This window comes from Serpula lacrymans, assembly GCF_000218685.1.
Source record: "Serpula lacrymans var. lacrymans S7.9 unplaced genomic scaffold SERLAscaffold_10, whole genome shotgun sequence".
Taxonomy (NCBI): Eukaryota; Fungi; Basidiomycota; class Agaricomycetes; order Boletales; family Serpulaceae; genus Serpula; species Serpula lacrymans.
In genome coordinates, this window is record NW_006763299.1 from 411,169 (window position 1) to 435,668 (window position 24,500).

Below are 24,500 nucleotides of genomic sequence, written 5' to 3' on the forward strand. Positions count from 1 at the left end.
TGTGGAGATTTGTGCCAGTAGCGTACTCCCACTATAGGGTCTACCGCGCTTGTACCTCTACGTCTCGTTGCTGCATTGCTCCATTGTATTTACCAGCATTAACTGAAACACTTATAAGGCGCACTCTGAATATACTGCTGTAGACTTTTCATTGAGCTTCACGGTCGTCCACCATGGCTACGAACCTATACGAAACATTGGGATTAAACCGAGACGCTTCACCAGAGCAGGGTAAGTTTACAAACCAATCGTATCGTCTCTGGGCTCAATCGCCGTATCACTCCAGTCCGTAAGGCATATAGGCAGAAAGCTCTCCAAACCCACCCCGACAGACTTCCTCCTGGTGCATCATCTGTAGAGAAGTCCGCAGCTGAGGAGCTCTTCCGAAATGTGGGCATCGCAGACCATTCCCAAGTAATGGCCTTCTTACTGTTTCTATTGCTGTAGGTAAACAATGCATACGAAGTCCTGAGCGACCCTCACAATCGTAGGGTATGTACATCATCCACGCATCGCGTGTGAAGGGGTATTTATATTAAATCACATATTAAAAGGTTTATGATCAACATGGAGTATGGCCTCCACAACAGTACGAAGCACCGCCCATGCCAGGTCGTCATCGCAGCAGAGGAGCGGGCAATTCATTCCCGGATCCCTACTTTGACTTTGGAAGAATGCATGATCCCTTTGGATTCAGCTTTGGCGGCTTTGGTTCCTCTCAGCAGCAGAACCGGGGTTTCACCGATCCTTTCGAGTTATTCAACTCGATTTTCGGAGATATGCATCAACAATTTAGCCAGTTCAATAATGACTCTTTCCTCGACCCTTTCGGTGGCCATGGACGTAGTCGCGGGCGCACTAACACTTTCAATGGTTTCGGCCCATCGTTCCCATTCGGACCCTCCATTATGGTGTCTAATGGCAATGGGCATGGACGCTCAGGATTTCATCAGTCCCAACATAGCTTCTCAAGTGGTAGTGGACAAGGACGATGGGTCTCCGAAAGCAGGTCCATGACAACCATCAACGGCGTAACCGAAAGTAAGTGGACTCGGAGGGATTCGAGTGTACGTATTGGCAGATCGTTTATCGTTTATTTAAAATCCAACGCTTACATGCTTGGTGCAGGGAAATGAACACATAACATATACTTACCCCGATGGTACTGAACGTACCACTATCAATGGTGTGGAACAGTCTTCTCCTCACAATGATCGGTACATACAACCTCCGCCCCCTTACCCTGGGCATGCCGACGTGGCTGGTCTCCCTCCTCCTCCCGTCGTTTCGCCGCGACCCAATCGACACAATTCAGGTAAGCTACTAACCTTGATTTTGCGAAAGTGTTCTTAGGCAGCTGACTTTGTCCGCCTGTCATCGTCATACTAGCTCGCCCGGACAACAGACAATATGGTAACGACCGCATTAACAGCCCTGATGAAAAGGCTTCTTGGAGGTTCTGGAGGTGAAGTGCCTTTTATACTCCTTCCACTCAATCCTATCATGTACTATTTCCCACTTACATGCATCTGCGCGATTCTTTTGTTTTGTTTTCTCTCTATGATATGTATCGCTTGTTGACCTCTCTTTGTTCGAAACCCATTACTGTATTCCCTCAATCCCCTAGTCCTGTTTTCCCCCTTTTCGTTGCTATTGAAATTTAAGTTTCTTAGAGGAGCTTTGCACATGTTTAATGTAGTATATTGTATCTTGTTCAGCCTTTTATGTCTTCTTGGATCCGGTGCAAGTTCTCTCCGACACGATTCAACATATTCAACATTGAGCCTGCTGAGCCTCGACTGCTCATACAAAGTATATAATGTGATGTCTGCTGGGCATATAATCCACCGTAGTATTATAACCAGATTTATATCAACCTCTCCATCAGACAGATAACCCACATACAGCTACAGTTTACAATCCCTCGAAAAATGACAGATCTTGGGCAGAAAGTGCTCCACCTCCTGTCGACGATGCAGGCTTTGTCAGCTGTGCAAAGGGTTTGCTTGGAGCTGGTTTAGATATCGAAGAACTTGTATTTGGAAATGACAACAAGGGCTGCATAGTCGATGGGTTTGATGATGGAGGAGGCGACAATCTGTTGACTGGACTGAGAGATCTCATGAGCGTTGGTGGAGAGGTTAAGGCTCTCATGCTCGATCCTGGTGAAGTTACAGGTTGAGATGGTTGAGGTGGTTTGGCGGCGAAGTCCCCTAGTAGATCTATCTCAAATGGGTTACTGTGCGGAGGAGGAAGGGCTTGTGGCTGCGGAGAAGGTTGCCCTGACTGCAGAGCAGGCCATTTACCAGGGCGAGACGCAGCATTTTCCACCAACGTTTGAGTACGTTGATGGTCTGACCTTTTTACAGATGACGACCGGGATGGTGGGTTCCCATCATTATTGAAATGGTGGGGAGATGTCTTCGCAGGCGGTGGGGGTGGAGAGGGTGTGCGGAGAGGCGATGAAACGAAATCATCGAAATCGTCGAATGATGACGAGGAATTCGCAGAGTCCAAGGGTCGACTTTCTGCGGAGTGGAATGATGAAGGGGTGAGTAAAGCATTCAGTGACTCCGAATCAACAATGGGTCTTCGATTACGCTTTCCGCCCGAGTAGAAGGCGGAGAATTCGTCGTCGTCCATAGACGAATCAGACGGCGCTGATACAATGAGCGGTGCCATGATGACCGGCTTTGGTGTCTGAGTTCTCGATGGAGCTGCAGGTGGCGGCGGGATGAGTGGAGGGGTAGCAATGCGCAGCTGGGTACTAGGAGGTGGAGGGAGCAACATAGGGGATTGCGACCTGGATCGAGGGTGTGGGGGAGAAGGGAGCCTGGAGAAATTTGCCGCGTGTGATGAAGTGCGTATGCCAGGAAGCGGTTTTGTCTGCAGCGGTGTTTGAGATCGAAAGAAAGATGTATTGACAGGAGATAGTGTCGGTGGCAACAAGGTTGGGCTGGTTGCAGCAGAGGCGGGTGATGTTGCACGCCGGGTGTGGTTGGAACCGAACCTGAGCTCATGTATATCATCGACAACAGCAGCCGTACCAAGGCTGCCGACAGTAGATACTGGGCGACTCGACGATGACGGTTTGGGAGGTGGAGGAAGAGGCGGAGGCAATTTGGGAGGCAAAGGCGATGAGTCTATCATAGTTGACAGAGCTTTGAGTTCTGCGTGAGATATATCTTCATCTGGGTCATTTGCACTAGGGACGATGTCTGATAAGAATGCCAGGTCATCTGAGGAAAGCGCAATGGAATTGCGCTGAGAAGCTGTATTTCTCGTACGCGAGAATCTGCTGAAAAACCTGGAGACGGCAGATGGAGCAGGTTCTGTGGAAACTACTGGAAGAGCATCAGAAGGTTGTGGAGGGGGTGTCGACGCAGACGAGGCATATGAGGCAATACTTGTGGGAGATTTCAAGGCGGGAGATGCGGTCCTGTCGACAGGAACTGTACCTGTCGATCTCCCACTATCTACACTTGAGCGAGAAGTCACAGGTGCTTTAATACTAGGTGACTTAACAGACGGTGGAATGGGGGATTGAGTCCGCTCAGCTTTCGTATCTACTGATGGAAGCGTAGATGCTCTGCGACCCCAGAATGATAGCAGCCCAGCGTTGTTCTTCCTGGCTTGTTTGTCTCCCGTGGTCGCAGAGGGCGCTACTTCTGTATCCTTGTCCATAATTCGCCAACCTAACGGAGTGTCATCTTGAGTGAGATCCGACCTGGATTTAACAGAAGTCTCCCAAGCCGTCGAGCCTTTGGAAGCTAAGTACTGTGCTAGTGGACTCTTTCGTAAATGAGGAAGATGTCTCGTTAACCGCAAAGCATCATTCGTGGACTTGGCCGTGGAAGTTTTTTCAAAGTCTACAGGTGGAGGTAAAGTGATATCTTCAGGGACAAGTTGATTTAAAAGAGCAGTGCTAGTTATTTTTTGTAAACTTCATATCAGAAGGTTAGCCATTATAATACCACACTCACATGTGTTTGAGGTCATCCATGCCATTAGGAAATTTCTTTTGAGAGTCGCCGGAGGCATCGTTTGGCTCCTGAAGCTCTGGACACATTTGGTCTGTGAACACCTTGCATTGCTCAAGAAGAGATGCCAGAGTTTCTGGTGGCTGGAAAGACATCAGATGTATGAGAATACGATGATGGTGATTGATACATACCACAGCGCGATTCTGTTTTTCTTTTTCCTTCCTTGCAATTTCCCACTCGTCTGGGGGATCGCTGTTGTCAGTTTCGGCTTCGGTGTGGACTGCCCAAGCTGACCCCCACGCCGGATCATCTGAGGATGATGCATTGTTGGTCCATACACCGCCAGGTGATGAGCTTTCTGATACAATAGCACTTTCGAATCCTCCAAAAGCATCGGCTGTGTCAGGCATTTCAGGGAACGACTCAGCTACTTCTTTGTCAGGAGACTTCGACATTTGAGGTAGAGATGGAGCAATTTCGACTGATATTGGCAAGGACGCTTGCGAAAGATCTGATGAGCTGGTAGATGCAGAGGGTGCATCATGATCTGGTGTGTCTTCTATAGGAGACGGTGGATCTGGAATTGCAGGTGGGCGAATGGATATTCCCTCGTAAGTGGACGTGCTCCATGTCTTTCCGGTGTCGATAGTCGAGGACCATAGAGGACTTTGATTAGCTGAAGGTTCCGACCACTTTATTTCAGTACCCGTAGACCAGGACGGCAAGGCTATATCCGCCTCAGGTTCTTGCTCAGGTGCATCATGAGCTGATGGCTTCCAGGCGGTGTCTGTGGTTACTTTCTGCGGCTGTTCTGGCTCTCCCCAAGCACTTGCCCAAGGATTATCCATCGAATTATGGGCCAAAGGAGCTATACAGTAAATATGAGTGAGGTTTGCTTCAGAGACTTGAGACACGGCTGAGGGCCGCAGTGCTGTCGGAAGCCGGAAGAGGACGCGGCAGTCAAGTGGCTGCCACGTGCAGTAATTGGTGGGAGGCTCAGCCTTGTTGCTGCAGTGCAAGAATCTTAGGAACGGCGACTTTGAGTTCAACTCCATTGCCTGCATTCTTGCCAAACATCACTCAATGGCCATGGACATTCCTGTAGGCGAACGCAGCATATTGGAATGGGACGAAGGGGACGTGCACCTTTGGCTTTCAAACCTTGGCTTTCCGCAGTACGAAAACCAGATCAGAGGTCTGTCCCGGTTCCGCACCATTCGGGATATCCTCTCAGTATTTATCCTTTATTTCCTCTAGAACATAACATATCTGGCGATGTTCTTTGCCTGCTCCATCCTGACACCCTCAAAGCTGTTGGCGTCTCGACGGTTGGCCAAAGACTCGCCATCCTCAAAGCAGTATACCAGACTAAGCTCGCGCATAACGTTCCTTTCGAATCGGATCACTATGTACCCCCATGTTAGTGTCCAAGTCCCCTCCATAATTCTGTGTGCTTGATATTTCTTAGCCGAAGCACCTGAACATCAAGCGAATGTCTCCATTGAAAAGTTGTGCGATGTAGTAAAAGAACAAGGTACGTCCGCGCGTCGTGGGATCCTTTGAAGCCTGCTAAATAACGGTATCCTATCTGCAAGACCAACGCCTCCGCCAGTTAGAAGAGGATAATAAGCGTCTGAACGATACTCTTCAGTCGTTCCTGGAGGAGTTCACCGGCAGTCGCGCTTCACAAGGACGTTCAGCACGTGTACTCTCATCTTATATATTATTTGTGTGTACTTAATCGATGTACAGGACGAACCATCGCTTCGCAGGCAGCCCTCTTTCAAGTGGGCACAATATGTGAAGCCGGCTAAATCACCAACGAAACCCGATAATGTCGAATCTCCTCATCATTCACCACAGCAGCTGGAAAGTGATTCACCGTACAACCGCACTCCTCAGCCCCAATACCAAACTATTACCACTCCATCTGATAGACAGCGCGGTCAAGCATCATCATCGACTGATTCGCCCAATTCTGCTCAGCTTACAGCTTCATCATCTAAAGCTCAGAGGCAGGAGAGTTCAGACAACCTCAAGAGCTTCAAAGTTAGCCTGGAAGACCCAACCTGGAAAGTTCTTCCTGCCGCGCTGAAGAAGTACAAGATCAACAACGATAACTGGGAAAATTATGCGATGTTCATTTGCTATGGCTCACCTGGTAAATATTTCTGTTGGATGCCTAAATACCTGCACACTTATTTGTCGTAAACACAAGGTAACCGGATAGAACGATGTCTGAGTTATGACGAGAAACCACTTATACTGTTCCAGAAGCTCAAGGATGCGAAGAAAAACCCAGTTTTCATGTTAAAACACATCAAAGATATTCGCTCGCCCATAGCAGTTGCACAGCAGAAACATGCTCTGAGAAAAGCTTCTGTTTCTTCAGAGCCCCCTTCTGGCGATACCAACAAGTCTATTCCTGCGGGCCAGGGCCGAGCCGTATCTCGTCCTCCTAAATTGGAGGTGAATGATTTATCTGTATCTGCCCCCTTAACTGGCACGACCCCCCAAGCGGGGTGGCCGGAAGTTATGTCGCCTTCTTTGGACAACAGGGAGAGGGCAGAAGAGTTTGGCGGGAATGGATCAAATACAGTCAATGCGCCGGTATCGGTTAGCGTCAGTACACCTCCGAGTGGAGACAGTACTTCGGGCCATACCAGCACAAAATCGCGCAACATCTCCATCGCAAGCACTGCCACAGTGGTTGAAGGTAGCGGAGCCAGTGTAAGAGAGATGCCGATACCCATCTCTGAAGTGTCCTATGCCGTGGCCATCTATCCTTACATGGCAGAGCAAGAGGACGAATTTGATGTAGTCGTGTAAGAATTACCATTATGATCTTCTCAGGGGGTACCTGCTGATATCATTTCACAGAGGTGATACTTTTGTTATCCTGTCTCGCGCTCGGGGGTGGTGGGTCGTGCAACGCGACCCGACAGGATCTGGTATCGTTGATACAGATACCAGTACACAAGGATGGGTACCAGCGGGCTGTTTGCTCGAAACGAGCGTACCAGTGGCATCTGCAATTGCGGAGGCAACAGCATCGAAAGCTGGTAACAGCTTGGGCTCCCCTCCATCTTCACCTTTGTCCAAGACGCCAATATTACCCCTGAATATTATATCAACAAGTTTTCCCGGCGTTGCACTCATGGACTATAAAAAGAAAGGAGAAGAAGAACTCGACTTGATCAAGGACGATGCGTTAAGGGTATTTAAGCGCTACAATCACTGGTCTTATGTAGGTACCAATCTAACTCCTGGAAAGTGTCTTGCTCACCTGTCTACAATAGGCTGTCAAAGAAGAGGGTGGATATCGTGGTTGGGTTCCAGTGAGTTTAGCTATTTTGACTGTAAGAGACAAAATTCTGAAATTCACTTTTCCTAGTCGTGGTTCATTGGCAAGGTACCCACAGTAGGAGGCGCACCTCCAACACCAAGCACTACTTCGGTGCCGACTCTCATGAATCCTCCTATTGTCAACTTGGAAGCCGACTCCAACAATCAGACCCAGGTCTCACCAATGTCGTCGGCATTCCCTGTACAAACCCGTTAGACGACTGCTGTATGATTTTCTAAAACATGTATCTCTATGTGATATGACCCTTATTCTTTCTCTATGGGACGAATCGGCTTCTAGGTGGTCTTTTTGCTTTCGTTTGTCGCATTGATATATTGCATGGACTGTTTGTGCTTTCATATTATCATTTTTTTCGGCTCCTGCGTATCTCATGTTAGGTCCATACCCTTCACCCACCTTATTTGTTTCACTCTATGTAAAATTTGTTGACTAAGGCGCACGTATCAATATCGATTATTTAGGTGTTAACATTATATCTGAGCGTCCAGAAAAATCAAATTTAAAATCAAATTCAAAGATTCGTCTACATCTTATTATCTGACTTTGGTGATACAGGAGTCTGTTTGTGTGTATGGTAAGAACTTTGTAGAATCGTTTCAGACAACATGGAATATGCAAGATAGCTGTTAAATAGCAACCACCGCAGCGAAAGGTGTGGCAGAAGAATCCAAGTAATGTTCCGTGTCTACTTATAAACTTGTAAGGTTTGGGCCAGAAGGTTCAGATACCATCCAGTCAGACCCCAAACTTCCAGCTTCCCATTACGTCCTCCCCCAATTTCATCGCGTTGTTCTGGATCATTGGTCCAAGTAACGCCTTGAACGAGATCAGAGACATCTATAGCCCAATACGGACTGGTACGGCGAAAGAAGTCAGACCTTAGACGAGCAGGCGATGTCAAAGCTGAAAGTGGGAGATGGAAGACCGTGGCAACCTCAGGCTGTGATATAGTCAAGGAACTGATGGAAAGAGAGGGCAGTGGTGTATTTGATTCTTGCTCTTGCTCAGTGCCTGACTGACGACTTGGATCACCTGACGGATAGACGAAGCCCTGAGAATGGAAGATAAAACATCATCACATAAATTCCATATGTATGATGGGTAAGTCATACCACGTATGGCCAAACCCTCATTCCTGAGAGACTCTGCTCTGGGGGGCCGAGTTCGCCAAGGACATCGATTTGGCTAGAAAGAACACCCAGCTCCTCTTTTGTTTCCCTTAGAGCCGCATCTAAGCACGACATATCTGTCTACTGCGCCATTGATCAATATCATAAGTCATAGAAGTAGACTTGTGAAATATCGACCTTGTCAACCTTTCCACCGGGAAAGCTATGAACGAGAAACATGCATCAGGAACTCGAGAGGTTAGTTGAAGATATGATGCACACTGCATACCTCACCTCTCCAGAGTGTGTGCGCAACTTTCCTCTTACTTCGAGAAGCACGCCTGGTATATTATTCACATTACAGAAGGGAATGAGCACCGCTGCATGAATTTCATCGGGACTTGCATCGTTTGACGTTTTCGAGGCATGTTGCACAAGGGTATTCTTGATAGCTTGCAGAGATATCTTGGTGAAAGGAGACGTCAGAGAAATAATGGAACTGGCTGGAAAGACATGACTCGTCGCTGTCATGAACGTCCTCGGCAACATCGTTCCCCCTTCCCCTGCACTCCAAAAACGTGCACCACGAAACCAAGGTTGTGGCTATGCCAATCATGCAGCTGACACAAGGAACGCCGCTTGCAGTCCGTTCATTTCAGTGCCCCTTTGCTGAGATGTTCATATCTCCTATATATTGTTTGATTGTCAAAGCTACATATGCTGCAGTCAATTCCAAACTGATTACTAGAAAGTCTATGCATATCCTAAATATCGTGAGTTATATTTCAGCTTGAGTGTGCCATTCGTTTCGCATCATTTCCGGTCCTGGCCATCTTCGCCGACATACGATTCCACAATCAACACCTTATCGTCATCTTCTCCCACCTCTCCTTCCCAGCCATTTTCAGCCAGATACTGCATAAATTTCGCGTCTTCCTCAGCGAGGTCTACCCCCGTCATGTCAGGGACGAAGAAATAAGTGACCAGAACACCCGTCACCCCACAAATGGCGGCAATGATAAAGGTCCATCTAGAAGCTGAATTCAGAAACCTTGTAGCAGCACCGCAAATGGAGGAGGGCATACTTTTTCCCAAGATTATTCTGTATAGGCGTAAATGCTTGAGTGCCAACAGCAGCTCCTGTCTTTCCGATAGCTGCAGAAAGACCGTAGCAGGTTCCTCTTGGATCGACATTAGTTTCACCAAATAGTGCAGAAATGAGCACTGTACCGAATAGGAGTTGCGTAGGATCTAATATGGGGACTTTGTTAGTATATTGAAATATGAAAGTGCAGGATGCACACTCACTCGGCGCTAACCAGACCTAACATATTTCCCGGTCCCTAGGGGGCAAGCGCTGGTATTGAGTTCATGGTATCATTCAATACGGTTAGAACACACCAGGTTTCCAAACGATTGCATCAATCCGTAACTAGTTCGAGGACACAATAAGTGGTTTGATGTTAATATGAAGGCCGTGAACTTACAAAATGACAAAGAGGGGGACAATGTTTATTATTTTGTCATATCCGAGACCAATAATCAAGCCCTATAGGTGCCGTCAACTACATGAACAAGGCTCGATGGTTAATTGACGTACAAATACAAGATATCCAGAAAATCCGAGGATCATCTATTATTCATGAGCAACAAACAGGTTGACAGGCACATGCACATACCGTGTTACGTCTACCTAATCGATTGCATAGAAGCGCACCCACGAAGACTCCGGGAAGGGCAATTGTTCCAAGTAGGAGCTGCCATTCGGCTGTCTGTTTGATGTCACTGTTATGGATCACACTAGAAATGATGGCTCCAGAGAAAACACCATTGGGGAATGTGACCTATTTATTTGGACATTAGACTTCAGGTTTCTGAACAGTGCTCATTAGTATACTGACGAAGTCGTAGAGGAACCTGTTGATTGATTGAGGTCATTGTAGTCGTGCTTTAAGAGTCAAGACGAAAGGACTCACCAGGCACCGCATGTTCCAATGAGAGCTTTCCAGTAACGTCGGATTACCAAAACATATGGTACCCGATCTAAAATTTAATATAACCTCTGTCATAGATATATTGTATCGCATGATACTCACGTTTGATAGCGCCCTTTCGATAGAGTTTGGAGCTCAACATTCGCAAACGGAAGAAGAAGACGGTTAATGGGAGGAGTATTCCTATACCGAAGCATACACGCCAAACTGTTTCCAGATGATTCTCTCCGGCTGCTGATATGGCGATCAAGAATACAGATACAGCCAAAGGACCACCAAACTAAGAGACTCATTTAATAAGTAAACAAGAAGGAATGTTGGATATAAGTTCTCACACTGAGGACGAAATTTGTCACCATAATGAACACTATGACATTCCCAGTAAGTAAGGGACCATCCGTATATAATTTATGAAATACCTGGTCCCCGGCTACCTATAGACTTCTCGTTTGCGGCTTCACTAGCGCTTGTGGAAGATGCTGGGTATTCTCCACCAACACCCTGTAAACCCCAGCATCAGAAAGTAGATAAAAAGATGGACGAGTACACCTACAACACCAGTGATACCTCGAGCAATAGTAAGGAACCAGAAAAGTCCATTCGGGCTTCCATGAGCTCCGTGCGCCGCAGTACCCAAGATTGCCCCAACAACTATTAACAGTGTAGTGGCGACAAGGGCTACCTTCCTTCCAAGACGGTCGCAAATCAAGCCCACGATGACTTGGCCGATGACCGCACCTTTTCGACAATGAGAGATAATGAATATCTAGATGAGAAGTACTAACCAACAAGCAATGCATTGGAGACGCGAGTAGATACAGTAGAAGTATATTCTTTCGGGTATAGTTGTTTGAAGACCACCTGCAGAAAAGACGCCAACTAAATTGGTAGCACTACTTCAAATATTTGTGACGTACATTGGACATCGTCATAATGTTATTTTGGTCTACGAGAGAAATTAGACACTTGATCAGGCAACTACAATTCCAGTGTACTCACAGCCATCGCTGATCAAACCAAAGCCTGCTGCTAGGATTGTGAAATAAGCGCTTAATGACTCTTTTCTAGTCATTTTACTGCGCGCTTCCACTGGTGAGTCGGCGACATCCTCTTCACTAGCAGACGGCGAGACCTTGCGGGCATCAGAAGCCTGTTTTTCCTCCAGCAAGCTAGGACCTTGCTCTAGAGACATATCCATATCTTGTGGGGGAAGTCAGAATGCAAACTCTGCAATGGAGAGAGCGTCGGACCATCCTCTACCTGCCATCATTACCTATATACAAATGTTTCCATGTGAGATGTACGCACGTGCGCCGCCATATCACTGACAACAGCCAGATGCGAAAGCTCAATGTCCAAGATGGATATGCTGATATCTAATGTCCTCGGTTTTGTAGATAAGAGCTACAGAGTGCACTGTGGCCAGTGTCGAGGTCATATTCGACTGCAATGGTCCGGACTAGAACTTTACAAGTTACTAAAGACACAGCACGCGCCGGAAATCAGACTCAGACTTTCCAATGCATGGCGCTTGCCAGTCGTTAGCCGAACCGACACCATCACTGTATTCGCGTACCTCGATGTCACGTAAGTTAATCCACCCTCAGTTCTTGTCGCTCAATATCGTTGAGTTCGAGTCTCAAATCTCTTCAGACATGCACTCTATCACGCAGTTTATTAATATGGCGGCTCTGTCCTGCTAGTTCTGAGTCTGAACGCGTGAATGATGAGCGCTGAGCTTTAGGCTGGTGTAGCTCATCATTTCATTGGGTCGGACGCTACTTTACTCCGTTTATCCAATCTACACCCAGGCTGTCAAACGTACCAGTATTCCGCACATGTCACTATCCCGCACGTGTCCTGTATTTTTTTTTGTTGGTCTTGATGAGATGCAAAACCCGGCGCGTGCAGCATACTACAGAGGCTATTGCTATTGATGGGAGCTAACCATTCTTTCGTGCAGACCCTTTCGGTTCCGTACGTTCCGTGTCGAGGTGGAAGTGTATTGAGAATTTCATTCAGGTTCGGAAAAATCCTGTCTGAAACTCATCATAGAATGCCAAACGGTGTCATGGGGATCCAGAGCCTCGTTGTAACCACACGTCTCTAGAAGATGCTTTAGTGACTACAGGATCCACAAGAAGGTGAGTTGTGACGGTAACTGTTATAACAGGTACGGAATTCTATTCCAATAATGACAGGCTTTAGTTCCGCTTCAAGGCAAAGGCTGAAAAAGTGTGTAAAATAGCGTGTCTTTTAGCTTTGATCAGTTTGACGCCTTTACACTCGGGGCAGTGCTCACTGCCTCGACGCCTTGATGGCCCGCATCACGCTGATCGTTGTTACTTGGCAAGTGTTTATTCCAGTTCGCGCTGTTTATTCAGCATCACCCACTCACAAAAATACATAATGTTGATGTCCAGGCCCTGCTTTATTGATTCTTCCATATATTTGCCAGCCAGCGGGTACTAAGACAGTTGGATATATGGGCCTTATGAGCCGCCCACTGGAACCATCTCTATCTGTCCTTGATACGATGTCCAGCACCGAGTTGGAGCTTACGATCCTTGGTATATTCGATGCGAGGTACCTAACATTCGCTTGTTATTCATTAGTTATTTATGACCACGCCTTAACGCTCGATCAAGAGGTCAGTGATATACTTAACAGCGACTTAGATTGTACGATGGCTCACCTGCTTTTTTTTATTTACATACAGATCGGTTACTTTTGGAATCGCTCATGGAGCGTTTCTCAGTTTCTCTTCTTCCTTGTGAGCGAACCCTGAAAAATGTAGTGTTCATTATCATATTCAATATCTGTTCTTTCAGGTCCGTTATCTTACATTGTGTACGATCATGTGAGAACGCCTCGTATAGCCTGCGTGCTAATTCAGTAACTAAAATTTTCAGACTTTTATAGCATAGACCTGACTAGTAAGTAAATAATTCGTCGTCGACGGAGGATCTTCGTTAACGTTTCTGGTAGCCATTTTCTTGAGTGGATCAAATCCAACCGTAAGTCGACTACAGATGTTCGTGTCCTGTACGTGACTAATGTTCTTTGTTAGGCGTCAGCCTCATACGTTTACACGCACACTGGCTTCGAACTGACATTTATGGGTCACTAGGTGTTCTGACTTGTTTCTCTCAAGCTATGGTCTCTTTGTTACCATCCTAATTATTGTCCAAGGTAAGCGTATGCTTTGGTTGTTCCTTTAAATCTGTGACAAGTTCACTGAAGAAAATTTTCCAGTGGTTCTAACTCTGCGAGTCTGGTATCTATTTTCTGGAAGACGCACCATCCAGTTGTTGGCTGCTGGCTGTTTTTGTGTGTCATTTATTGCCACCATACCCTTGGTTATAAGGCTGTCAACCGAGATTCGCATGACTCTTGTAATGCTTCCTGGCATGAGTGGCTGCATCTTCGCTCCAAGCAATGACAGACTGTGGGCGGCATATCTTCCCGTCCTCTTCATACATTCGGTGCTTTATATATTTTTGGTATATCGGGTCCTGTCTTGTCGAGTTACTATCAGCCGTGCGCCTATTTTAAAGCGCTTCCTCAGAGAGTGAGCCCTTTGTATATTATTTATCACCTGGCTGTTTTCTAAACCATTTGTGCAGGGGGGGATTGGCATATCTGGTCACCACTGGTGGATATTTTGATATTAATTCTGAAATTATGGCTTACGCCCAAACGTAGTTACTATCCTCTACTCTGTCGTTGGCTCCACTTTAATGAATGATCCTACGGTAAGAATCTTGATACCGCCAGACGTTGATCAAACGTTAACTTCCCACATTCCAGATGTTCATACCCGTTTCTTATCCAAGGTGAGTTTACATGATGTACCTTGGCCAAGCTTATAACCTGAGTGCACGCAAACTTAGCTTGGTACTCGCCACCTCAGCAGTTTCCACAACCCGTCTGATGCTGAGCATTCGATCTCTGGCTTCCGATCTTCATGTCAATGCTGTCTGGTTGCTGAATCATGCCGAGTTAGCCCGATTGAATTGGAAGAGGGGCCCTAACGAGGGAGAGCTGATAGTTGAGGTCAATGATCTGGGTCATTTCGAACTTCCAAGCATGCACAAGAGTCCGTTGGAAAGGCCCGACAGTGTCCTTGCGCTGGTATGAGTGTCACGTCCTACACATCATATTGACCAGCTATTAGTGGTCTTTTCTACGGTTTTCAGAATGCAGCAGCTTCCTTCGAACAGGAAGCCGGCAGTGCTCAGAAAACTGCTCAAGTTAATAGAGGAGCTACGATTTGTATTACCCTTACTTGTACTATCACTTCGAGTCCTTTTGGATGAAAGATGTTATTTAGATGATCTCAGAATTTGATTTACTGTCTTTTCAATTACGATCAAAAAATTCATGTTATTCTTTCATATGACTGGTGCTATGATGCTAACTTACAATTTTACGACTGGGCTGTCGACGAAACATACCGTACTGTAAATGTAAATATTTTTATTTATGGCAAGTAAACTGGTAGTGCGTGAACATGCTCAACCCCGTGAGTTAGTGTCACTCTTTCATTCGCTGTTTTCGTGTCTCATAATGAGTCATGCGAATAATTTAGATTGTGCGGGTAATCTAAACGAGCCCTAAGTCAAGAGTTTGTTTTGAACAATAGTAAACAATACTGCACACTTGCTCTGGCCATCTGTTGGCTTGGAGAAACATATAGCACTGCATACTGGGCAGTGCCACACTTGCATGGTACAGTGTCTCACATACAATGCTTCGTAGTCTTTTGCTTTCCATTATTTTGTTGTTCACCGGCTCTTTGTCTGGTAGTCCTTGTGTCTCAGACTTGGACCATCTGAACAATTGGGTTCCACAGAAGGGAAGCTACTTAAACAACATGAAAGTGCTCATTTCACATTAAATCCCCATCTAATAACTCTCCTTCACTCCTTAACCTTTTATCCTCTAAAAGCCATCAGATTGCATTTGCAAGCCACAACCGCCCGTCTGTAGAGGACGGTCGGAATCCAGGAAGTAACGTCGAATCCAACAGATCAAACAATGACGACCGACGACTTCAGCAGTAGCCTCGCTATGTCTGCATGGTGTTTGCTTCCTTCCCCCGAAGTAAAACTAGCCTAGCGCTATTCCTGGGCTATAGCTCGCCAAGAAGGAATTCCAGTCTAGAGAAGGCGTTGTCGTAGCTGCCCCGGCACCGTTTATATCACCGTTCACTGCTGTGGACGTTGATGGTGCAGCGAAGTTGACTGGTTCTCTATAACTATAACTAGACTCCTCCGAGGGCAGGTAGGGCATCCCTGTTGGACCGGTGAGGCTACTTGTGGAATCCCACCTGAACTCATTCGCTGTCATTATTTGGTCTGTCAAATTCGACGCTACTTACTGGACTCCGGCCAGCCTCTTCAGGCTGGCGTTTGTGGCTTGCAAACGCTCGATATATTCAGCCACTATTAGAGGCGGTGAGTATCTCTACCAGAAGAATCTAGCTAACGGATCCGTACCTGCTCTCCAAAGCTGGAGCTCACCACTAGGTAGTGCATGATCTTGACGACTTGCAAGAAGGCTTCTGATCTTGTCCTTTTCATCCTTTATCAATAGCCGCCTTCCCCGCATGCGTCTGGCCTGGTCGACGCGCTCCTTATCAGTAGCGCGTCGCCGTCGGTGGGCTGCCTTTCCTCTGGCCCGGGGTTCATTAGTTGCAGCAGATGCTACTGGAACTGATGAGCTATCGCCAAGCACTCCCACATTGGATTCCATGATTGAGTTGGACGTTGATCCAGATTGATAAAAGCTGTAAGACTTCATTTGTTGGTTGTCAATGGGACCAAAAACAGATCCAGAACTGCTGGCTCACTAGTCCATCTCCTTCTCCAGAATATGGCTCGTGTTCGAAAGTTCGCAGAAAACTGGTATATTCGCTCGGTGAGATCATATTGTTGGACGGGTGGTAATGTTGCATCGGACTGATTGGAGTCTTCAGATGTTATTGCTCCTCCTCCCACCTCGCCTTCCTTTAAATCCTGCAAGCCCCCGCTTTATTCACGTAAAACGACCACCACATAGCCAGGAATCTTCCTATACGTCGTCCGCATGTAGACGTATCTATTGACCACTTGGACCTTCGGGGGGTGCAATGAATCAACGAAACCCGCTTTACTATTGTTCAAAGCAAAGCTGTCAAGGTGAGACATGCCAAAATACGTGGTTAAATTAGAACAACTTCACACTTTCACCTAACGTTGACAGCACCACGCCCACGGAGAGGCTCGACAACTGATTTTTTGCTGTGTAGAAAGACTACGAGCATGGACGGCATGCTTGGACCTTTGATTCCGCAGGACGGCTTTTCGTGACGATGAGCGCAGGAATATGTGAAATGGCTTCCATTCTAATAGGAGAAGATGCGGATGTACTTCACGGAAAAGCTTGTGGACTGGGAAAAAAATGTGATGTTTGACGAGGTGACACTTTCAATAGCTATATGGTTTAAATCAACTATATTTCCAAGAATCGTACTCGTGATGATAGAGCATCATAATATTGCGAGAGTTCACTGTGAGTACAGAATGAGTCGTCTGACAAAAAAAGTGAAGAGCGCACGAGGAATTTATAAGACGAGGCATTGAACAAGATGCTAGGTAAGGCACCGCTAAAAGGTCGAGATGGATATAGACAAGGGGTGACAAACGTTGCCTACTTGGGAACAAGACGATAGCTCTACAGTTCAGGATTAGGCAGTTGATAGCCAAGTAAAAAAATGAGCGTACACGTGCAAATATTGTACAAGCGATGACACAGTCAGCCATCATGCTGTTCCCATTAGGAATGATAACGCCAGCAAAACCGACCTCTGCGCTCCATAGCCATGCAATTGCCATCTCGTAATACTGTGAATGGAACCATAGCGATGCCTTTGAACCGCTTTGAACCGCTTTCGCCGTTGCGTCTGTTTCAGTTCTCCCTCAATGTGATATCACATATTTCTTGATTGGCATACCCATTTAAAGTTGCACGCATATGTCATGGTTTTTCCCTCACAGCTCTCATTTGATTCCTTGTTGAATACTGGTGGTTATTGTTATTACTGATTGGACCAGGGACATGACAAACGTATCTGGAAATGCCTTCGTGTATTTAAACTAACAAAGATAACCCTGGTGCTTCTTGTTGGATGTTACATAGCAAGCGTTGTGGTCTTGATAGTTTCGGTAAAACCAAGGTTAAACCATTGCTATGGTGCGGCCTCAGGCGTGGCTGACCACTGGCACAGCTTAGTAAGAAGACCTAATATGGGCCGTCTTCAAGTTCGTTGTCCATGGTTCACAACAGCGGATCACAAGTTGTTGGGTCGGTTTGACAAAATTTCTTGTTTTTTCTTGTTGACTCATCTGACGAGCAAGCTGGTGCCTATCATTGTTATTAATATGGTATGACCTGAAAACTTTACAGAGCTGACTGCAAAGTTGGGTGATCGGATAATCCGAGTCAGAACAATCAGATTCCGCAGATTATATTTAAACAGCAACAATATGCTCGAGCTGGATAGCCAATCCCTGTCCAATAATCTTTCCTATTCGCTGAACTATCTCGCCGCTCCAGTCTCCCTCTTTTATCCTTGTATTATGATCGTAGAATCCAGGTTACATGGTAGGCATGTTCTTGGTGACGCTCTCCCCTTTTGACGCCCCAGCGCACATCAACTCTTGCACTTTCTGGTGGTTTGATAGTTATCTGAAGGCACGACCTTCCTGATAGTCTGACTGTTGCGCATATGCGAAAAGATGGTTTTGCATTCCGCTGCCCGCGGAACCAATACCCAACCCCTCAGTTGAGCCATAGGTCTGGACTTCAGCTCCTGTGACACCAACTTCGTGGTTGGGTGTTTTTGTTCGGTGGACACCTGTATGCGTGTGCTGTCCAAGACTTGCGTTCCACATGGCCAAGTAATCTTCTCCGTAATTCACCATGGCCGGATCCCAGATTAGATGAGCAGGTGCTGTCGTAACTGCACTTGGACTGGTAATCAGACTGGACGGTCCGGCCATGCCAGTCATATCTGACCCACTATTGCTAGGAGCAGGCTGTTCCCAGTACAGCTGGGTCATACCTTGAGATTGTGCCTGGCTGGTCGTTGTACTGCAGATCGGTGGATGGATCATCATCGTTTCTAAGTCATCCTCTACGAGATTGTTGGGTATTATTGGAGTCGATGCTATTTTTCCAGCCTCTCTTTTTAACTTGGCATTTTCGGCGCGCAGTTGTTCCATGTGATCGGCAGCTGCCAAGAATTCAGTACGTCAGTGATGTCTACAAGAAGGATTCAGGTGAAATATCTGTACTTTGGGTCCAGAGCTGTAGGTCGTTGTTTGGGAGTGCACAACCTTTGTGACGTAGAAGAAGTCGTCTAATCTTTTCCTTCTGCTCTTTTAGGAGATGTCGCTGGCCTCGCATTCGGAGGGTGTTACTTTCTCGTTCCCTCTCGCGGCCGGATCGCCTTCTGCGGGTTATCACTCCACTAGGTCCTTGGCTCAGTGATGTTGTGGCAGTCGAGGAGCTTGGGCCCGGAATGAGTTGATCCAGCGATGGGCCAGATTGTGTCTCGTTGTAAGGCTCGGTTTGTGTTTATCATTGGATAAAACACAGATGGTGCCAGACAGCTTGATGTTTGCCCCTTGTCGACTCGTCTTCTCCTGCTCCCGAGTAAATCCATTCGGTCTGCTCGTCGGTGGGTCATGGGGTGCATGTGATGGAAAAAAAGTGGATACTTAAGGTAGTGGAGTGATGAAAGTTGGGTCGTTGTTATTTCTGTCCACCTCACCGATGTGCCTTTAAAATCTTCCAAGCTTCCGCTTTATGCACGATCAAAACCGCCGCTGCAGAGCCACAGACTTCGGTTCACGACGTTCTTCGTAGACATCATTACTGCGCAACTTAGATATTTGAGGGCGCGCTACACTAGCCATCAGCAGAAAAACACGCATGAATATTCCTTGAAGAACAGTCGTCAAGTCCCAACATGCTGCGCTTTTGGCTGGATTGGTCCACACTTCACACTTTTCAGCCTATATTGACGCCACCGCGCCCGCATAGAAGTTCGAATCGTGTTTTGCTGTGGTATGAGCGCATGCTTGGATGTTTGATTCCGCAGGAAAGCACTTGTGACGGCCAGCATAGGAATGGACGAGATGACTTCCATTCTATCATGAGAAGGTACGGGTGCACTTGAAGGGAGACTCAGTTTTTGGACTTGGGAAGGGTGCAATATCTGACGAGGTGGCATTTGTATAGGCTACATGGCATGGATACTGGGTCCTCGTGATGATAGACTAATATGATAAAGCAAGAATCTATCTCGAATATACCAATGAGTGGTTCGACAATAAACACAGAGAGGAAGACTAGACGTACTATATAAGAAATAGCGTCGAATGGGTCGCAAGGCGTAGCCCTGTTGCTAGGACATTGAGATGGATACACACAACAAGCAGTGACAAAAGCAGCAGGCTGGGGCGAAAACAATACCTCGGATTAGGTAGATAGTAACCAAGGGTTGTGCGTAAACACAACAATATTGTGCTAGTTGTAACACAGCCAACGGCCAGCTATTTCATTGCTCCCATTCAATAGGGATTTTCCAGCCAAAAGGTCACCGCAGTTCCATACCATGAATGTTGTATCATGCTGTTGACGGAATTCTAGTGTCGCCTTTGAGTTGCACATTTTGAACTGCCTTTCTCACTGCTTTGGCCTCCCAGAGTTCTGCACCCGTTCACCATTCTCTGCCAAACGAGTTGCTGCTCCAGCAATAACAGCATCTTTCATCCCCTCGGGACAGAAGCCCTGGCCATGTCCTGTTTGGTGGCATGTCCTTCTCAGCGAATCTTGCCTCGCTCTCTTGCTATAAGCTCGGTAGACATTACCCATTTACGAGTTGTGTATCTTCATGGTTGTTTCCTTTGGATTGTAATATTTAACTTATTGTCGGATTCAAATGTACGTTTCTTGAGCACGATACATGCTGGAAATTCTAAGTCAGATGAGTGTGATTAGCAAACAAATGGACTGACCTTCCATATCTCTGGATGTCCGTAGCCTCTGCATCGTATGACTCTTGCCCCAAGATACAAAGCGGGTACACGCCATCCACGTCTTTACATCGCATTGCAAGGGCCAATCCAAGGTATGCAAAACGTCGTGGACGAGGTGAAGTCACAAGTACGCATGAAGGCGTGCTTGGTTATACTAGGCGTATTTCCCCTGACTCGTGCAACTGTTGCATGCATTTGATTCCGAGTCTGTTGCATATCGATCATAAATGAATCAGTTAAAGAGAAATTCGTAGGTCCCAACATTCTGATAACAAGGCATGGTACACGTCTACTAAAGGTTGTATAGCGATCGCCGTTGTATTCTTCGGACGAGGTGCCTTTCAGCGTATCGACTTGGAAGGTTCCGAGTCTCAGGCTGTGTCTATTATATCAGCTGCCTGATTAAGATATGCAACTCTGCGCCACCACCCGTCGACCAAACGATATTAAAAAGTCTGTTCGTCGTTCAGTCTCCTTCCTAAGGAAAAATGTCCCCTTCGGGGTGACATACGTAAAAATTGGAACGATACAGAGAAGATTAGCATGGCCCCTGCACAAGGATGACACGCTTTTCCGGAGTGGTAGACCTACGGGTCTCAATATTTATTTTGTTCCATTCTATGGTTACGGACATGCTAAGTCTGCATCAAAATTTGTGGGAGAAATTTGAAAATCAAGCTCAGATTCAGGATGCCAAAATAGAGTATATTTGCTATGATCTATATAACACAGTTTTTTTTAACTACTTGTGGTTGAAAAGGCAACCAAGCTCAGCCATGGACGTAGCAAGTGCTTCTCATCATTTTCTCTTTTTTTTTTGTAATTTCCCTGAATACACTGCTAATCTGGGCAAACCTCTCCGAAACGGTAAAAGAGCACTACTTCTCGCAGAGGTTTACGGAGATATTTGTAAGACAAGATTCATCAACATGCGGCCAATAATAACCAAATAGATAATATAAATGCATCCTGCACAGTAGTCCCAAGTGGTTATACAAGACCTTCACAGAATGATTCAAGAACATTGATAGTCGCAGCTGATTGATTTGTTTTTATTACCAGGCAATATCCATGATGGCATATTAACACCTTGTGAATAGCTGAGCTATGTCTTTGAGGCCTCTGTAATAATGTGCAGAGAATGCCAGTACCTGTAGTTCAGGGAAATGCTTTGTTGATGGTTTTCCTGACAGGACAACTCAATTTTTGAGAAGTGTCTGCTGCCTGGCTTGCTGCACCATAATCAGACTCCAAACCAGTCGACATATGTGTGTATGCTATATCCCAGTGCTTGTGATTAGATAATTTGATTATATAATTATCCGAGACTTTACCAAAACTTGAGTTGAGCATAACACATATGGCTGACTGGCAAAACTTGTAGTGGCTCCAGATTTTGGTTTATTTGCACCACCGAAGATTGCCACCGAATCCGACATCTTTCGGTCGGCTAAAGTCAAAAACAAAAATATGACTGTGATTTTTTCTTTTCTTGGACAGAGCTTATTTTGTATGCAGTCCGGACGCTTCGAGACACCAAGTTCCGATGAAATCAGCAGTCTCGTGAAAGAAAGATTTGGCATCACTCCATGTCGTTTTTCAAGTCCTATCATCCCAGATGCAGCTGAAGAACAAACATGTCTTCACAATTGCACCCACAGGTTCTGGAAAAACCCTCACATTCTGGATACCACTTCTCTTTAATAACGAAGGAATCATTATCTTGATCACTCCACTAAATATCCTTGGAGGAAAAAATGTTGACGAACTTCAAAGTCTGGGATTTCTGGCCATCAATTTGAATAATGAGACTGCTACTGATGAAAACTTTGAGGTCCGTGATATTTCAGTTAATAGGACAATTCATGACTTTCTTTTAGGACATCAAACGACTGAAGTACCGAGTCATATTGACAAGTCCTGAGCGTGTCCGCCATGATTCACGTTTCAAAGACCTATGGAAATGTACAAGATTTACCGAGCGACTGTTCAATGTTACAATTGATGAGGGGCACTGTATCAGTGAATGGGGAGATGGGTTTCGACCAGAGTACAATGAGCTTGGTGTACTCCGATGGTTGCTTCCTCCTCATGTTACTTTCCATATTGCATCAGCAACCATGCCTCCCCATATTCTTCAAGATATCCAAATGAAGCTGCGGATTGAAAAAAGTAACATGGTTAAAGTAGCGCTCTCAAATGACCGCCCAAACATACATTTGGTTGTTGAAGAGATGCAGCATTCTGCAAAGGCAATGTATGACTTGGATCGCGTACTAGGACTTGACAGAGGAGAAACACTCTGCAAAAAGTTTATGGTTTTCACCAATTCCCGAAGAGAAGCAGAAAGGACGGCCACTCACATTCGGAACCATTATTTTTCCCAAGAAAAAGACATGGTTGTGTGGTTTCATTCTGGAATGAGTGCCGAATTTTGAGAGAAAGTGATGATCAAGTTTATGAAGGGAGAAATACGAGGTATTTGCTGCACAGATGCAGCAGGAATGGTGAGTAGTCTATGTTTTACTAATACCACTATACTGCCAATCTTGCGACATCATGATAGGGCTTAGACATTCGTGATGTAGAGTTAGTGGTTCAATGGAGATATGTGGAATCTCTGTGTACGCTCTTCCAGCGGTTAGGACATGGAGCCCGTGACACAAATCTTGAAGCAGTGGGAGTCTACATTGTTGAACCTAAATATTTTGACCGCTATAAAAAGGCGATGAAGGAAAAAAGAGAGAAACGCACCAAAAAACGAAAACGACTGGTTGAGAATGAGGAGCAAGCTGCACCGGATGAGGCAGGGGACGATGACAGCATTATTAGCGACAGTGATAATGGTGGCATTGAAATAAATGGGCAAAATGAAGCAGAAAGTCAGCAAAATCAACAGAACAGACCACAAATGGGTCTAGACATAGGCAACACACCAAGGAATTGTTTGGAGACTCTTTCAGATGCTTGAAGTCTTGGCAACTGCAAATATGAAGACACCGCTATGGGAATGTTCATCAATGCTCAATATCAAAAAATCTGCCGACAAAAAATTGTTGATCAGTATTTTGATAATCCTAAAGGTACGCTCACCATCCGCTCAAGGCCCTGCTTCAGGACTCGATGAGCAACAACATTGTTGTTGGAGGTGTAGCGTAAAGGTGTCACACTTATGTTGTGACACCTGTAACCCAGAGTCGTTCGTATTCTCACCGCACAGGATATTTTCCAAGCCTCAACGCAACAAGAGAAAAGTCAACACCAAAGGCTACACGATGACCAAGGCTGGTGGAGAATTGTGGCGTCATTTGAAGGAATGGCGTGAATCTCAGCTTATGGCCGAGGGTCTCAGTGGGGACACTTTTTTTGGTGTCCAAATTATCATGTCAGAGCTGGTTCTCTGTCGCATCGTTGAACTTGCCGAACTTGCAAAAATCAAGGACATTACAACACTTCGTGAGCAAACCAATTGGTGCTATGCAGACTTATATGGAGACAAGGTCATTGGTCTTGTCAATACACACTTCCCACCACCTGTACCAGCTCTATCAACAGCCAATATCAGCAATACCTTACAGGCTGCTGTCATGCACCAAAGTTGATTGGTAGCATGGACAGGTGTCAATAACGAAGCGAATATTCAAAAAGACTCGCCTTTGCGCCACACAGGCACAGTGCCACGTGGAATAGTAATTAATATTGCCCTTTTTGAACTTGTGGCTGATCAGCACCACCTCTATTAGGCAATCCAGTCACGCTCACTTTTGCTTTTCCATCCGGTACTTTCCGCGTTTTGGCATTTTGGCAAATTTTCGCGTCACCACTGGCTACACATTGCATTGCGCCCTCGCTTTTGTCGTTTCCCTTACTCCCCTTCCTTTGCCTAGCCCCACCATGGGCCCCTTCCTCTCCTTTTTATTCTCACCTGACGGTCGTTTCTGGATCCCCATTCTAATCCA

At 46.1% G+C, this 24,500-nt stretch overlaps 10 protein-coding genes across 10 annotated transcripts; 5 read left to right on the forward strand and 5 right to left on the reverse strand.

Moving 5' to 3' along the window:
• Nucleotides 1-42: 42 nt before the first annotated feature.
• On the forward strand, nucleotides 43-1,721 carry SERLADRAFT_472668 (uncharacterized protein; the record flags this gene model as incomplete). The annotated part of the gene is made up of 6 exons (XM_007320669.1): nucleotides 43-231; nucleotides 287-390; nucleotides 448-492; nucleotides 555-1,067; nucleotides 1,129-1,315; nucleotides 1,390-1,721. 6 exons carry the CDS (start codon nucleotides 174-176, stop codon nucleotides 1,467-1,469), a joined length of 987 nt encoding a protein of 328 aa, XP_007320731.1.
• A 3,301-nt stretch (nucleotides 1,722-5,022) lies between these two features.
• SERLADRAFT_451080 (uncharacterized protein) lies at nucleotides 5,023-7,875 on the forward strand (the record flags this gene model as incomplete). Its single annotated transcript, XM_007320670.1, has 9 exons — nucleotides 5,023-5,178; nucleotides 5,241-5,402; nucleotides 5,452-5,517; nucleotides 5,579-5,688; nucleotides 5,736-6,144; nucleotides 6,202-6,808; nucleotides 6,864-7,230; nucleotides 7,283-7,321; nucleotides 7,378-7,875. The coding sequence occupies 9 exons, from the start codon at nucleotides 5,067-5,069 to the stop codon at nucleotides 7,543-7,545; spliced, it is 2,040 nt and encodes a 679-aa protein (XP_007320732.1).
• On the reverse strand, nucleotides 7,844-9,052 carry SERLADRAFT_472681 (uncharacterized protein; the record flags this gene model as incomplete). The annotated part of the gene is made up of 4 exons (XM_007320671.1): nucleotides 7,844-8,401; nucleotides 8,463-8,600; nucleotides 8,658-8,682; nucleotides 8,749-9,052. The coding sequence occupies 4 exons, from the start codon at nucleotides 9,006-9,008 to the stop codon at nucleotides 8,036-8,038; spliced, it is 789 nt and encodes a 262-aa protein (XP_007320733.1).
• An 80-nt stretch (nucleotides 9,053-9,132) lies between these two features.
• On the reverse strand, nucleotides 9,133-11,938 carry SERLADRAFT_472685 (uncharacterized protein; the record flags this gene model as incomplete). The annotated part of the gene is made up of 18 exons (XM_007320672.1): nucleotides 9,133-9,489; nucleotides 9,545-9,640; nucleotides 9,690-9,710; nucleotides 9,768-9,802; nucleotides 9,861-9,891; nucleotides 9,947-10,008; nucleotides 10,060-10,092; nucleotides 10,139-10,303; nucleotides 10,361-10,376; nucleotides 10,436-10,502; nucleotides 10,556-10,733; nucleotides 10,789-10,820; nucleotides 10,873-10,954; nucleotides 11,007-11,191; nucleotides 11,239-11,314; nucleotides 11,371-11,399; nucleotides 11,453-11,653; nucleotides 11,704-11,938. The coding sequence occupies 17 exons, from the start codon at nucleotides 11,649-11,651 to the stop codon at nucleotides 9,273-9,275; spliced, it is 1,524 nt and encodes a 507-aa protein (XP_007320734.1).
• Nucleotides 11,939-12,588: 650 nt separating this feature from the next.
• On the reverse strand, nucleotides 12,589-12,900 carry SERLADRAFT_472691 (uncharacterized protein; the record flags this gene model as incomplete). Its single annotated transcript, XM_007320673.1, has 2 exons — nucleotides 12,589-12,825; nucleotides 12,848-12,900. The coding sequence occupies 2 exons, from the start codon at nucleotides 12,898-12,900 to the stop codon at nucleotides 12,720-12,722; spliced, it is 159 nt and encodes a 52-aa protein (XP_007320735.1).
• Nucleotides 12,901-12,915: 15 nt separating this feature from the next.
• SERLADRAFT_472693 (uncharacterized protein) lies at nucleotides 12,916-14,922 on the forward strand (the record flags this gene model as incomplete). The annotated part of the gene is made up of 11 exons (XM_007320674.1): nucleotides 12,916-13,103; nucleotides 13,173-13,226; nucleotides 13,285-13,313; nucleotides 13,376-13,389; nucleotides 13,442-13,472; nucleotides 13,584-13,645; nucleotides 13,709-14,024; nucleotides 14,080-14,108; nucleotides 14,159-14,208; nucleotides 14,264-14,289; nucleotides 14,347-14,922. The coding sequence occupies 11 exons, from the start codon at nucleotides 12,939-12,941 to the stop codon at nucleotides 14,591-14,593; spliced, it is 1,023 nt and encodes a 340-aa protein (XP_007320736.1).
• A 910-nt stretch (nucleotides 14,923-15,832) lies between these two features.
• On the reverse strand, nucleotides 15,833-16,210 carry SERLADRAFT_440216 (uncharacterized protein; the record flags this gene model as incomplete). The annotated part of the gene is made up of 2 exons (XM_007320675.1): nucleotides 15,833-15,900; nucleotides 15,955-16,210. The coding sequence occupies 2 exons, from the start codon at nucleotides 16,208-16,210 to the stop codon at nucleotides 15,833-15,835; spliced, it is 324 nt and encodes a 107-aa protein (XP_007320737.1).
• Nucleotides 16,211-17,857: 1,647 nt separating this feature from the next.
• Nucleotides 17,858-18,392, reverse strand: SERLADRAFT_472694 (uncharacterized protein; the record flags this gene model as incomplete). The annotated part of the gene is made up of 1 exon (XM_007320676.1): nucleotides 17,858-18,392. A coding segment is annotated over one exon (212 nt), but the record flags the coding sequence as incomplete, so codon positions are not given.
• Nucleotides 18,393-20,350: 1,958 nt separating this feature from the next.
• Nucleotides 20,351-20,859, forward strand: SERLADRAFT_395031 (uncharacterized protein; the record flags this gene model as incomplete). The annotated part of the gene is given in 3 exon segments (XM_007320677.1): nucleotides 20,351-20,471; nucleotides 20,521-20,808; nucleotides 20,821-20,859. The coding sequence occupies 1 exon segment, from the start codon at nucleotides 20,558-20,560 to the stop codon at nucleotides 20,738-20,740; it is 183 nt and encodes a 60-aa protein (XP_007320739.1).
• Nucleotides 20,860-22,159: 1,300 nt separating this feature from the next.
• Nucleotides 22,160-24,143, forward strand: SERLADRAFT_440218 (uncharacterized protein; the record flags this gene model as incomplete). The annotated part of the gene is made up of 7 exons (XM_007320678.1): nucleotides 22,160-22,375; nucleotides 22,422-22,943; nucleotides 23,007-23,048; nucleotides 23,108-23,423; nucleotides 23,482-23,624; nucleotides 23,659-23,696; nucleotides 23,762-24,143. 7 exons carry the CDS (start codon nucleotides 22,160-22,162, stop codon nucleotides 24,141-24,143), a joined length of 1,659 nt encoding a protein of 552 aa, XP_007320740.1.
• Nucleotides 24,144-24,500: the final 357 nt, after the last annotated feature.